At 38.3% G+C, this 15,531-nt stretch overlaps 1 protein-coding gene and 1 long non-coding RNA gene across 3 annotated transcripts in view; one reads left to right on the forward strand and one right to left on the reverse strand.

Moving 5' to 3' along the window:
• The window catches only part of LOC115066395 (uncharacterized), a 68,654-nt gene that overhangs the window by 13,676 nt on the left and 39,447 nt on the right, over positions 1-15,531 (forward strand). The gene's annotated exons all lie outside the window — the stretch shown is intronic.
• Positions 1,567-15,531, reverse strand: part of LOC105229273 (protein nubbin) — a 44,982-nt gene continuing 31,017 nt past the window's right edge. Inside the window, exons 1-4 of one of the 2 annotated variants that reach the window (XM_011209444.4) lie at positions 12,365-13,699; positions 9,311-9,355; positions 3,192-4,443; positions 1,567-2,946 (exon numbers count right to left, since the gene is read on the reverse strand). In XM_011209444.4, coding sequence (XP_011207746.2) covers positions 2,649-2,946; positions 3,192-4,443; positions 9,311-9,355; positions 12,365-12,473 — 1,704 coding nt within the window. In that variant the 5' untranslated portion in view covers positions 12,474-13,699 and the 3' untranslated portion in view covers positions 1,567-2,648. Of the gene's footprint in view, positions 2,947-3,191; positions 4,444-9,310; positions 9,356-12,364; positions 13,700-15,531 lie in introns of those variants that run through there. The other variant, XM_011209443.4, reaches the window with a different exon arrangement.

Below are 15,531 nucleotides of genomic sequence, written 5' to 3' on the forward strand. Positions count from 1 at the left end.
AAATAAAAAGTAATATGCAAATTTTTTTTTCGACAAAGTAAAACTATGTATGTACATATGTACATAGCAAAGGGCTTGCGCGTATGTATGTATCTGTATGTGTAATTGCAACAAGTGTGGGCAATAGGCGCGATTGTTATCGCCCAAGATCCCTTGTTTTAGAGCGCATGTAGGGGAAAGGGAATCTTACTTTGAGCTCGTCAGGCGGAAGCTTTGAGTAATTAAAGACGCTCTCGCTCTGCGATCGCATTGTGCCTACGATCAAAGGCAATACGAACACAAGAACACACGAACGCACACACGCCAACTTCGACGTGCAACACTTGTTTGTATGCAAAGTAGGGGCGAATTTATGCAAGTCCATATCTTATGACAGAAATGATGAAAATGGAATCATTGCGTGCCACGAACAAATTCAGATTTCCCGCATTATGTATGATAAGTAAGTATAATATTTGCGTGTTTCGCTGCTGAATTTCCAAGCGAAGAAACGTTCTTGGAACTGAAGCGTCTGCATGCGCTTCTTGCAATAATGAAAACACACAAACACACGTGTGTCTGTATAATTAGTCTTTTCAAATGTTCATATGTATGCCTGCATTTACATACATTCACTATTAGCGTAAAATATACTTATGTATGTATATAGTAGCATAGTATAGTATGTATGGTATTTTACATTAAGCACTGCTTGCTCCACTTGTTTTTATTGCGCCATATTATTTTTATATGTATATTTTTCATTTGTATGCCTTATCTAGAAGTATTTTTTCAATTCACTAATCCATTTGTACTATAAAATATTGCAATTTTATATTACTGGCTTCACTTGAATGCAAAGACATATTTACCTTCGTTGGATTTATAGCATCCGTACGTGTCAAAAGTTAGTTTATGACTATATTTTCCAAAAATTACTGAAAAGTACAGCTTTTATCATTCACAAGCAGAGTTGCAAATAATGTATTAAAAGAATAATGAAATATCATTTGAAAAAATTAAAGATGAAAACTTGTGGATTCCTGTAATTCTGAATTGTTGATAATTATTTAGAAGGTTTAACGAGGAGAGATGTATTTTAAAATTATTAATAATTTTCAAGGATATTTTCGCCGAATCCTAGTATCTAAACACTCTCAAAAAAGGAATATCATGTACAGTAAAAGTGTTTCAATAATGTGCGACAACAAAAAAGAAAGCTATAAAAGCTTTTATGTATGTATATGCCCGCTACCACTAGCGTGTCGAAAACCTTAACCTGGGTATTGGACTCAAGCTAAGACGCGCACTTAAAGTATGGGAAAAAGCTCGTTGAAGCGTACAGCAATAGTACAGTTACCAATTATATTTTTTGTACTCCGCATTTAAGACACATTACCACCACAGAAGGGAGGATCGGTACAAGGCAGAAGGGGGTTTAGTTCGGATTAAAGTTCCACACGGACATGGGTTTCAGGCTTTCGATGCTTCCTCCTCGTAAAAAAAAACACCACAGAAGGGCTCTTGCAACAACACCTGCTTTTGACACTCACTAACTCAACACCATAAAAATAAATACTCGCAGCGTTTTGTTCTTTTTTCATACTTTTATTTTACTGCAATAAATTATCTTCGTGGAATTTATACAGGAATTTTCCTTATGAAGATTTTCAATAAACCTCTACTTATTATCACAGTATTAAAACAAATAAATATAATCTAATTGCTAGTAACTTATAGTAGACTAAAGTTCTTACATACATACGTATTGTACAAAGATGAGACGATCCACACATATACCTTACTTATATTCAATGTATATGCTATACTTCTTGAACTAAACTGAACAATGTTGATATCCGTCTAAAGCACGATTTTTGCTTTACAAAATATCTCGGTGAAATACAGTTTTCCCAATCTTAGCTTTGTAAGTTATGATTACATACGAGTATACTTATGTATATATTTACATACAAAGTTCACTTTTTGTTTTATCATTTTTTTAAACTGATTTACACACACACACAGTTATTTGTGTGCGTTTGTGATGAAACTGTTGCAAAATACCCCTGGTTATTCCGTTATTCTTAATACTATTAACCTAACTAACACAAATTCACCAGAAACATTGACATTTACAAATAAACACCAGCTATTAGAATAGTAACTTATATCATAAACGTTGCACACAAAAATACTTCAGTTATGATTTATCATTTAGTAATAAAACATATTCAGCTTTCTCATAAAATATCCATATTGCCTATATACACTAAAATTTATATAATATTTCGTTATTGTTTATTGTTAAAGTGCTTTTAACACAGCACACAAACACATATAAAAGCCTGCGCCAATTCAAGATGCAAGTCACCTTAGGAATTCGTATACATGTATCTGCGTGTGTGTATGTGCGAACCTTTTTCATGGAAGGCTTTAAGCCCAGTGCGTAGATATGTGTGCACATACGTACAATTACCATGTACCCTTCGTCTCACATATATACATATGTAGACAATTTGTTAAACACACACACATCCATTCAGAGGTATGTACATATATAGGGATAGTGAATCTCCGGATCATTATTTTGATGGCCTAATTTAATACGAAATAGTTGTAGGCCTAGTCATAGTCTTACTGCTGGTTTATGCATGGAGCGAAAAGCTTCACTGCATCATCAAGTAAGGCGACTCACTGCCGTGTTCGCCGGTCGGGCTGTCCATTGACGGATTGATGCGCTTCTCCTTCTGCCGTCGGTTGCAGAACCAAACGCGCACCACCTCTTTTTCCATGCACAGTCGGTCGGCCAATTGGCTGATCTCCTCGCTTGTGGGTTTCTGATTCATCATGAAGGCCTTTTCTAGAGCCCCCCTTATCGAGGTTTCGATTGAAGTGCGCTTTTTCCGGCGGCGCCCCATAACCTCAGGCGTGCTCACGGTTTGCAATGCAGCTGGGTCGAAAACGCTGTGGATTAAAAAAAAAGGAAAACACCAATAAGCAAAATTATTAGTTGAAAATTCTTATTATATACATATGTACATATGTAAGTTATATTTCATATATAATTTACAGAAACCCCTCCCATCGATTATACCATTCGAGTCTAAAGCTTTCTACAATTGTTGTCGTTGTTTATCGTCCTAAAGACGATATCGCGCGCTCTTAATTGAAATTTATGTACTTGATTTGTAGGTTTTGAAAACACTTACCCTCCAGTCGCCTGTATCGTTCGATCAGCGTCTTCCAGCCATTTCTGCAGCAGTGGTTTCAACTTGCACATATTCTTAAAACTCAGATTTAAGGCTTCGAAACGCGAAATCGTCGTCTGTGAAAAGTCATTGCCGTAGAGTTTGCCCATGGCTAGGCCGACATCGCCTTGCGTGAAGCCCAACTTGATGCGACGTTGCTTAAAAGTTTTGGCGAACTGTTCAAGCTCTTCGAGATCTGTGGTTTCCTCTGGCGACGGTTCCCCAGCCAAGCGTTGAGCGGCGCCAGCATGTTTTAGCATTTGAGGCGTTTGTGGGGCGCCGCTAATTGTATTCGGCGTAAGAATCCCACTCACTTTCAGACTAGTGCCCGGGTTGGGTGGCGTTATTTGACTATGCGCATTCATATTAAAATTCGTTTGTAGCGGCAGTGGAGATGATGCGGGACTTTGTACGGGCGTGTGGGCCGGCGTTGAGGTGTGCAAATTACAAGATTTTGAAGTTTCTTCTCTCTGTTGTTGTTGATGCTGAAGATGGGATTGTTTCTGTAATTCCTGCTGCTTCTGAAGAGACTGCAGTTGCTGGGTTGCTTGAGTGAGCGCCTGTACACGGCTGTGAAATAGGAACTGAGCGGCAGCAACTTGAGTGGCCATGCTCGGGTCATCTGGCGATATGCCTAACGAACCGCTGCGCAAAATCTCTATATAGCTCTGGAATTGTTGGTGCAGTGCGGTTTGCTGCTGTTGTAGTGCCTGCTGGAACTGTGTAAAGTCTTGCGGTGAGATCGAGGTGTTGAGTGCGTGGGGAAACAGCGGACTGCCAAGACCCAGGCCTGCGCTCGCCGCCACAGCAAGTTGCGCCTGTTGCGAGGAAATATTTGGCATTGGATATGTGTTGTTAGTAAAACAGGGTGCCGCACTTTCGCAAGCGGTCGTTGTAGGTGTAGAGCGGCCGGCGCGCAACGATTTCAATGACGGTGACGGTGATTGCAAACTTTGTCGCGAACTTTCACTGGTTAAGTTAAGCGCACCGGACTCTGTGTCCCTCATATGCTCAACATCTTTGGCAACACCTAATTTGCACTCCAACGTAGTGTCGCCTCGGTTCAACACATCCAACAAGTGGGACTTTAGAGTTGGCAGCTGATGTTGTTGGTGTTCGTCCTGTGGCGTAGCAAATATAGGCGGACTCTGCGGTGACAAGCAGCGATCACTCGAATTCCCCGCTACCGAATTATTGTCCCCACAATCGGACGCTGAAGCGTTGAAACGAAAGAAGAATGGGGGTTAATTTGATGCCTTAATGGTAACCATTTAAGAAATATAAATGCAAATTAAAAGTAAAATGAAAATGTAAATGTAAATTTTCGGGCAAATACTTGGAAAACCTTTCAGTTCGCACGTGCTCCTTTGATGTGAGCTCAATCGATATGTTTACTTATGCGGAGCACATAAACTCCTTTCAGACTTTGGTTACTTTGTAAATGACCATTTTGTGTTAGTTTAACGCTTCATAAAAATTCAACTTAACTATGCAAAGTTCCCGGCATACACATGTGAGCATATTTAAAGCGTGTGGGTGTGTGTGTGTGTGCGCTACATCCCTGTGAAGAGACGGAACCCACACATGGCACGAGTGGTTGAAACGTCAATGCTTACACCTTTTGCATAATTTTAGCATAAGCAAACACAATTTCCCTATGCGAAATGCGGAGGAAAGCGCAAAGAAAACTACACACTATGTTTTTTTCATTTTCATTTTCATTCTCATTTTTAAATGTGGTCAATTTCATAGTCCGCTGAGTTTCAACCTTCGCTCCCCGCTCCCCGCTCCCGCCCTCTGCGGCGGCATAAATAAGTGAAAATCTTTCGCAAATAGCCCACGTTCAGGCGCACCGATGTCGCAATCGACAGTTGTTTTGTGAAAATGTGCATATTTCGGTTTCTCGGTTTCATGCGACGCGACGGGAGTGGGAATGAGAGTGACAATATTGGCGACGAAATGCTGTTTTGGTGTTTTCTTTTCATTTCGCCATTCAAATGTTTGAGTTTTTGAATTTTAAAGATCTGAAGTAGCCACCTCAAAGAAAAATTCGAACGCGTAGACATACTATACATATGTATAAATAAATACGAGTATATATTTATATGAAACTTACAAATTTACAAATTATTCAATTGCGCGACTTGTTCCAGGCTTTCAAATGAAAACTACGGTATTAAACAGTGATCAACTGCCAAATCAAGGCACCAGACGGTCAATCGTCAATCAGTTTGCCCATGCATTTAGCTCTTTGAGTATCATCCAGAAACTTACCAATATAATATTTAGGCTATTTGTATAATCCTATATAAGTCGATTAATATTTAAACGCGTATCCCAAATTCGTCGAAGTATTTTTTTCTGGGTTAGTGTGACTGTCAGTGACATCCGTGCCAAAAGTCTAATCACATAGTCAGTAGTGTTTAGTATACGCTTGTCTTTCTAAAATACATAAAGTTCATTCGGCGTTTTTTACGATGAATGAAATTATTCAACAAACAAGTTCCATTAAATTTTGTGTACGGAATCAAAATTCTGGTGCCAAAACTTTCAGAAAGATGAGAATTTGATTGGTAATTATTCAAAGAAGGTCGAGAACGCAGCGACGAGGAACTACGGCCATCGACACCAAATTATGATCAACACATCAATAAAATAAAGGAGTTAATGCTTGAAAATCGACGATTAACTGTCAAAGATCTTACTGGCAACGTTGGAGTATCGGAAGGATCAGTGAAAACCATTTTGAAAGATTATTTGGGTTTAAGAAAAGTAAAAGGACGATTGGTTCCGAAATCACTTAATTTTTTTTCGAAAAAAACAACGTCGCGTTAACGTTTATGAAACAATGCTTGCCGACTTCCAGGATTAAATAAAACGTATTATCACTAGCGACTAGTCTTAGATTTATGCTTACAACCCGGAAGCAGACGATCAGTCGACCGAATATCGTGGCGAATATGAGCCGAATCCGAAAAAACACCGTCAAAGCAGTTCGAAAATCAAGGTTATATTGACAGTTTTCTTCGATTATCGAGAGTGGTGTACTCCGAATTCCTTCCGACCCGCCAAACTGTCAACAAGGAATACTATTTGAGTCGTATGCGTCGTGTGTGCGAAGCTATGAGTAAAAAGAGGCAGGAATAATGAACCGACAACTCTTGGTCTTTGGACCACGATAATGCACAGTCGCCTATTACATTGAACCTACGTGAGTTGTGAATCGCTACGCGCATTGAAGGTTATTCCGAAAATCGACTTTAAAAATGGTCCGAGGATTGGAAAAAACGTTGCCACAAGTGTATTAAGGTCAAGTTGGATAACTTTAAGGGAGACAACATAGATTTTGAAGTATAAATTAATAATTTTTAAATTACGAACAAAGCCTTACTATTTTCTGCTCATAGTTCTATACATAGTACCTCCATGTCAATTGAATGACTGTGAAATATTTGAATAGAATTTGAATAGTAAACGCTTGTATGTAAGCTCTTGCAATGCACATTTACATACCCACAGGCACGCATGCATTCATTTATCATGTGGCCGTAAAGTCCTTTTCAGATTTGATGACTTACTTGACTGAACGGACCGTGGTCGTAATTCCGTTCCCATATGTTGCTGACCATTTGGAGAATTCTCAATTTTTACATACTCCTTTAAATAAATGTACGTGCAATATTTGGTATTCAGATGATGTGCTGACTACATATGCGAAGAGGTAAAAGCAGTGGCGCCACTTACCACATGCGATTCTAAGCACAAGGGGGGAGAAAGTCTACGCTTGAAATACAGCCCTAATTAGAAACCTTACAGAATGTCTTTAGTCTGTGCATTTGTCGTCAGCTTCTAGCAGAAATTCAAACACATACCCCTAAGCTAAGCCATTTTGGCGCGCGCCACTGTCCTTTGGACTCATCCCATAAAAGCACAGATTGGTCAGTAGCATGTGGCCCAAGTTTGCATGGTTTGCATGCAATCCCAATAAGAGCGCCTGCACTCGTAAAGGAATCTGAAAATATGTAAATTCAATCACATAGCAGCAAATATTGGCAAATCTCTGCATGTGGGGCAGAGCGAAAAAGGCACACCAAACATAACTGCGTGTGCACCAACACACACATTTTTGCATTTTCCATGCGAATTTCTGATGAGACTACATATTTACATACTCATTTTCAATATGTGCTCTCATAAAAAGTCGGAATTCAGCAACGGAAAGGATACCCCGATTTGTAGAAATCTCGCACTCGCACCACGAAACCCCAAATGCAGCCAAGTGTGAATTGCAAATTCTTGACCCCACATACATCGAATAGGGTTATGAATAATAATGAACCGCTTGAATATTAAATTTACATACACCGCTTTACACAGTTATTCCGGATAATATGCTCTCATATAACTGAATATAAATATGAGTATGTATGAATAACTGAAAACATACCCAAATTTAAAATGTGCCTTATTGGACTTGCTAAATCGAGTGTCAACCGAAACATCATATTGAACTACTAAATGCACACGGATGAAGATTTGAGCAGCCCTACCTCTTACTTGTGGAGGTCGTGCACCTATTGGTAGTAGACTTATTACACTATTAAGGCCAATATTAATCATCAACATAACCTAATATGAAGTCTCTCTTACAGTAGCACTTTTTGAAGAAAATTACGAAAGAGCTACATTTCTGTCGAATAAAATTCCGAAACACGATGTGTAGGTGTAACTGCATCTGGCAGGAGCGAAATGGACCTAATGATGGCCTCAGCCTGGCGCTCTTGCACCTCCTTTTTCAAGGTGAAAAGCGCTGATGGCAGCTCCTCAGATTTGAAGGGACAATACCCGCAGGATCGTCACTCAATCGATTGCTTGTTATGATAACTAAACAGCCTTTTAGTGCGATCATCCTTTGATCCTCACATACAAGTTTATACGAACCTTCTTAAAGTCAAAGTAGTCAAGTAGCGACAGATTTCATTTTCTTGTTATTGAAGGAGTGAAAATCGAAAGTGCGAAAGACGCGTGTCGTTTACGACAACAACGGCAGCGACGAAAGGGTCGAGCCCATGTTCCCTACCCTACCAGCATTCCTAACCCTCATATACCATATGTGCCTAGGTGTGTGTGCATTTATTAACTTATATGTTTGTTTGCACGCGAGTTTGTTACATTGCTTGTATGTATGTTGTTTGCACTGCACTCGCGTGCTGCGCTAGACACTCCAGGCAAGGGTTGCGAGCTCCGCCTCAGCTCCTCAAGTACGTGTGTGTGCACATCCGCGTGTGCTGCTCACACAAAAGCAAAAGCATCTAATAGTACTATAAAATAAATATGTTCATTCCACCATTCATCGTTGAATCGTTGAAAACAATATGAGCTACAAAAATTGATTCATTTCGATTTCATTTGAGCCCTCAAAAAGTCTGCTTCCAACTAAGCGAATATTTATTGCAGCGAGTGTGTATGAGAGCAGATGTTTTACAACAGTAAACAGCAACAGAAGGTCTCTTGGTCCGAAGGTCTGTTTAGCATTTTCATATGGTGCGGCATTGAAAGACAAATCGTAATTTTATCACACACCAGCTTGCTTTGTCCGAGCCGAGCAGCCGTGGAGATGAGCTAGTGAAGAACACGGGAGGGGCGCAAGCGATACAAAATTTCTTATGAACCTAAAAGATTCACACATACACACATATACTCGTATGCTTGGGAGTTGTGATAACGTTGTGGTATAACATCTAACGGCAATAGGATTTGCGGCCTGACGCAGTTTCCCTACTAGCAATTAATCTGCACTGCTAGTTACCTATGCAATAAAAACTTGCTCAATTCTTGAACGGAAGAACAGCATAAGTCCAGTTCAAATCAGGTGCTCCACCGGTAAAATTCTGTACGTTATGCCGTTAAACATTAATGAACTTCTTGAATCACTATGTTTTGGACTGGAATTCTCTGAGTTGAACTATCAGCTTTTTTTAATTTTTTCGGTACTTTTATTGGTCATACTTGTGGTATTGTTGAAAGTTCCGTTCACCAAACCAGCAAATTAATTGAATAAGTAAATAAGAAGGACTTACCAGGATATTGCAGTGGCGAGGGCGATCGAGCCAATCGGCTGATATCTGAAAGCCAAAAAAACATACATATAAATATTCGTGTTTAGAACCAAATAGTTTTCAATAAGAAATTTTTTTTTTATTAAAACCTGGAACGTGTTAAATAAAAACATACAAACATATACATAAAAAAAAATTAATTCTTCTTCTTTCTTCTTATTTAATTCTAAAATATCTCTAGAATATTTTCTTAAATTTTCAAGTTGATCTGAGTTTTGGGGATACAGTCTTCAAAAATTGCGCGTTCGAGGTCCGCTATATAGTCATTTAATTTCTCGAAACTGTGTGTTTCAAAGTCGGTTGTCAAGATATCTCGGGAACTACTCAACCGATCCTTATTAAATATTACAGAAGTCTTCGAGATATAATTGACAAGGTCTTGAACGATATATATATTTGGAATAATAAAAAGTTTGAACAAAATATTTAATATTTTATATAAAAAAAAGAAATTATTTAACTTTTTGCTCAATGAAACCCATGTAACCTCCTAAAGGCACTGATATGAACCACAGTAGCATTTCAACTCAATGGTTGGCAGTTGTATTCCGCACGGAGGTCATAGACATAAAATATTTTTTTTTTTGCCTTAAAATGTGATTTTTGCACCATCAGTTAGAAACAAAATCGAGTCACGCTACAGATTCGGAAATGCATATGTGCTTCTATGGTATGCCGGCAATGCAATGCATTTTAGGGTTCGGCCGATTCCAGCTAAGCTGTCCAAGTAGCCATTACCAAAGATTCGCCGTGATTCATCCACAAATCCATTTAAATATGCAACTATGTAAAACGCAACGGTATTTTTCATTTTTACGAGCTTTTGGAGTGCGCTTCAATTCCTGTTACAATATTAATGTTAGCCTTCAAAATAGAAACACTAACAATGTTGTGCATTTATGGTTGCATTAATGTTCAGAAAATGCCCATACATATACCCATACATCTGCGGACGTAAATACACATCAAGGTGCTTATCATGTTCTGCATATATGTATGTATATGTATGTATGTATGTTAAGTATGCATTAAGCCATACACTTTACTCAAGCAAGGACCAAGTGTTGCTTTGAATAGTGGGCATGTCAAGCCAACAAGAGGCAAAAACCGTCGGCGGGGCGCAATTATAATGATTTCTGCTGCTTTCGCTACATTTTATTTAATTGATGGAATCGTTTAAATTAATTTTTATAAACAAAGAGTTTCTCCTCCCTCCACATAGATAATATATTACTTCCCGTCTGTCTAAATATTATTTATAACATTTATCTGCGATGCAAACTTCATATTAAAATAGCTGTCTGAAATATAATGCGTAATCAATTTAAAAATAATAATTAGATATTTACGTAGTGTACTGAACATTACCATTGCGCTGTTAAAACTGCCACCTATCTGACGACGACAATCTAACGGATAATCAATATAGTTGTCAAAAACTGTACAATTGTACAATAAGGTAAAATAAATTCTCAGATGGTTAAACAAACCACCAGTGACATCAATTATGACTAGATCACAAACTAAATGAAGAATTGGCTTGCATACACACACGCGCACACGCACAGCCGAAGGAAAAGCGGCAGCATACTTGTATGGTAGGAGCAAATTAAAAAGCCCACAAAAATGTGCCCATGACAAACGAAAATAAAGTCATTGGCGAAACGCTCGATAAGAAATCGAGATTTCAGTCAAAGTGCTCAGCGCTTATTAATAAAAATGATTAGCACAATGTGTGAACTCAAAAGAAAGCATTGATAATGGGGCTCCGGTGGCTGTGGGGAGGTGTAGCTGGACTATGGGCTTCATAATGGCGTTCGTGTGTGTGTGTGTGTATTGGTAAATGTAAGAGTTGGATCATAGTGCGACGATCGCCGTCGACAAATAAGTAACTGTTAAAGTCTTACGGAAATTGCGCCCAAAGTGCCATATCGACTTGTTTCCACCAACAACTATCCCCTACTGGCAGTTTATTAGCCGATTGCCAGATTTATTGCGGCAGTAGTCATTATTAATAACCTAAAATGAGTACCAAGCTCATGTAACGGAACACAATTGTCAATTGTTCTGAATAATGGGCATGTAACCTGACAAAATATGGACGTCTAACTGTTATAACATTTGCGATTAAATTAAGAAGTGATTTGCTGAAATATAAATATATGTATATACAAACATACATATATGTGCATATGTACATAAGTGGAGCATATTACAGTTTGTGGTCTGTGTGGTGTGCGGTCGTTATAAATGCATATACAATATTTAAAGCAATATATAATTCGCACATATGTATGTTTGTATGTACATCCTAAGTATGTACTCGATAGAGAATGGAAAACATCAGTTTTTCTTATAATATATTTCATTATAGAGTTAAATATTTCAGCACGTTTAATTTTCTAATTATTCGTCTGTTGTTATTAAAATTTAAGGGTTTTAGTGAAGAGCGAAAACAGTTTCTTCCCTCAGAAAATCATCGAATTGTACACATAATTAGCTTTCCATAGCGCTTTTCCGATTCGAACAAATACTGCACTTATATTCAACCTTTACATATGTAGCTAACTGAATGTTTTGGCTAAATGCGAGGCGTTGGAAAAAAGTTCTGCACAAAACAAATAACTAGATATCCACTAGAGAGCTGCGTTCTTCCTTTTTAATTCTCTTTAAAATCCGAGCATTTTCCGTCAACGAAAATGATTCCCTTTTAGATATTTAACACACATCAAGCTACCATAACCATATAATTTAACCTCCTGTTGCTTGACCCCAAGACGATTTTCTAAAGCTTAGGACTTTAATTACATTCTTCTTGTGATTTTCTTATGGGTTTTGTTATCTAAATTTGAAAACTTGAGTAAGTAAGTGCGTGAACTAACAAAAGTCAACAATATTTATCACTTAATTTAAGTTAGTAATTCATGCAAAGACAACACTTCAAAACAATGCAACTTAATGGGGCCACATGCCACAATATGTATGAATATGTAGGATATACTCGTATTTACTTACATCTATTCTGCATTATGTGCCCACTTGTCGGTGTTTTCAACAAATCATGCTTCAGCGAATTGTTATTGTCTTTAGGTCCAGTGCTCCAACGTAACTCCGACATAACCATTTTCACGAATTATGCACCGAAATATTTTGCTTTTCCGATCAATTATCTAATTATTATATCTAAACTAACTCGATATTATTTAAAGCAGTTATTTGTTGTCACTATACTGTTTATATTTATAACTAATGGAGCAACCGAGGGAATGTTTAAGTTTGTTTTTGCGTTCGATGTACACGTACTCTACTTTATTATTTTTCACATATGTACTCGGAGTTGTTTTCCGCTCGAGTGTCTGAGCGCTTGTGTGGTGAGCGTGACCTAGCGCGTTTGTGTTTCGCAGAAAACTAAAATACCGATAAGATGATTTCCCACAAAACACCTCGATGCTCGACGCTCGATTCTCGACGCCGCTGGCTAAGCTTTCCAATAATGTTTACTAATGATTATGAATCGTTGTTGTTGTTATCAACTAACTGGCTCGAGTTTTCACGCGCTTGCCGTGTAATCAGATGTTTCGTGTCTTAGACGGATATATTGGAGTCACTTTATCGCCGTTGAACAGTTAAACTGTGAAATGCTCGTGGAGCTGATGACACATATACTTATGCATGTGCAGTACTCGATTAGTGCAATGCAATGCAATCGAGTTCCTGCTCGTACACTCGGTATGTTATTTTCTTACTGCGTTTTCGTGTAGTTTTATTCGAGTGTCAGGATGTCAACGGCGGTGGAAATGTGTTTCAGCAGACAATCTTCGATATTCAAATTGTTGGAGGCTCAACTGTTCGAAGGTCCGACACTTAGCGTGACTGAATTACAACTGTTTTGGCCGGTCTTCCTTATGATTCCCATGAACTTAGTTTATTGCGTTCGCCAAAAGTTTGACACATTAATGTATACGTTCCTACATACGGCGATACAAGTTGGTTGGTGTATGTGCAGTCGCATTTGCATTTTCTTACTTGATTGAACACTTTCCGAGTTTGAGATGGCAAATTCTCATTTCTACCCCAAACTCCGGGTACGTTTCTATATGATTTCACTCTTTCTGTTTTCTTGCTTTGGCAAATTTTGTCTTTCTTTAGAGTTCTCGCACTAGGGGAAACATGGATATGCGTTACTTGAAGTGTCGTTTCGGGGATGAAGTCCACAAAAGAATCGAATTCTACTCACAACCGGCGAATGCGAATACGAATGCGAATGGCTCTATGTTTGCTAGAGAATCCGTAAAACAAAACGCGTTTAACAAGTTTAGCAACAAAACCCCAACTGACATCGCTGCTTTTCAAATGCTCCACATCCGACAATGAATGAGTGCGAATCATTGCGGATACAACACACATACTTACAGAGCTGTGAGCTATGCGCTCAAAGAGAGGCAAGCATTGTAGCGAATGTAGCAAATAAGAAAGCATGAAAAAAGAAGAATTGAAGATCAATTTTTTTTATTATTTACACCTCCGACATTGTTCAAATAGAATCTTCCCATTATACCTCTAAGATTAACATATTTCATATTTTAATCAAATAGGAGACGTGCTCTTAGCCACATCCCCCATGTGGATCAAATGGGTTCCACATGCGCTCCAGCGCAGTTGAGCGCAAATGCTCATCATTCTCAGAGAGTGCATGGCATTTGTGAGTGTGTTGGTTTGGTCGGTGAGTGAGTGTGTTGTGCTGCACTCGAGCCGAGTTCGTGGAGAGAGTCTAACTCTCGGTAAGGTATGAAGCCAAAGTGTGGTGTTTGGGTGACGTCTGTTTGTATGGCAACTTCTGCACATGTGCATAAGTTTGTATGTGTTTGTGTGGCAAATGAGATTGTAAAGCACGCGCCAACAACATTTTATACATTTTAAAATTTTACTATACCCATTGGATTGTGCGGCTACCGCCACTAACTGACTGACACAGTGGGTGTGGCTTAAAATTTAAATTTAGTGATTTTATTTGCTGAGGCTGTTGTGCGCAGCGGAACAAGCAGAGAACAAAGAAGCACAAGCGGGGCTCGCCAACGCCATTCGCCATTCGCCATAAGCGCTTGCACTTGAATGTCGGCTGTTTGGAGCGATGGGGATTGTTGATGTCAACTGCTGCTGCTGCTGCTTCTGCTCTGCTGCGTCTGCGGATGGCTGGCGGTTGGCGGCTGGTGGCTGTTGGCTAGGGTGGCGAAAGCACTATTGGAACTGAATTTAATATTTACATGCACATGCCTATTTGAATGCACACACACTTGTGCATATATCCATTTACCTACGAGCACAAATCCGTATGTGTGTATGTAAGTACATTTTGCATTATGAAAACTGTCTTTAATATTACATAGATGATGTTTTTGTTGGGCATAGCATACACATATGTACATACATATACATATGCATACAATTTTATGCATCTGGATATGTACTAACACATTGTTATCAGCATATAAATATGTGCAAAAGGTATGCATGTGTGTACTTATACATACATAAATGTGGACTTCTACATTCATGATATCCCATTTAAGTTTGCAAAGCTGTTTGTATGGATACGAGTGTATAAGCGAGCATGCATACAGACATACATATGTATATATGCACATACTGTGACCTAAGCCCCCATTTACTGGGTTCTAAGTTTTTCATTGGTCAGCATATTAAATTTTTGAGTTTCCTTCGCTGTGAAAACCAACTCGGTATTATTATTTTTTGTGAATTCCCTGCTTTATGAATTTCTGATTGTCATGATACCATTTCACATACATAAGTAGATATGTATCTATGAATGTGCATACAAGTATCCACAATGTAATTTACAGAATAAATACTAGAGCCAAACATTCCAAGCATTCTAATTATAAGCTCCTTTCATTCTTATATGAATATACATATATAATCTCTTTTAACTTTACATCCACCGATTACACCAGGTAATTATTTTTTTTTTACAAACATATGTATGTAATATCGCCAGCTATGTCTTGAAATAATTCCGTATGTTTTTTTTTAAGAAAGAAACAAATATTTTCATCAAGTTCGAAATATATTAGATATTTCGTAGGTAATGGCAAAAAGATATTGCACAAACATAACCAATAATGCCATTTTTAATTTGCTGTTGAATTCGAGACAAAAGATGA

This window comes from Bactrocera dorsalis, unplaced genomic scaffold (genome assembly GCF_023373825.1).
Source record: "Bactrocera dorsalis isolate Fly_Bdor unplaced genomic scaffold, ASM2337382v1 BdCtg074, whole genome shotgun sequence".
NCBI lineage: Eukaryota > Metazoa > Arthropoda > Insecta > Diptera > Tephritidae > Bactrocera > Bactrocera dorsalis.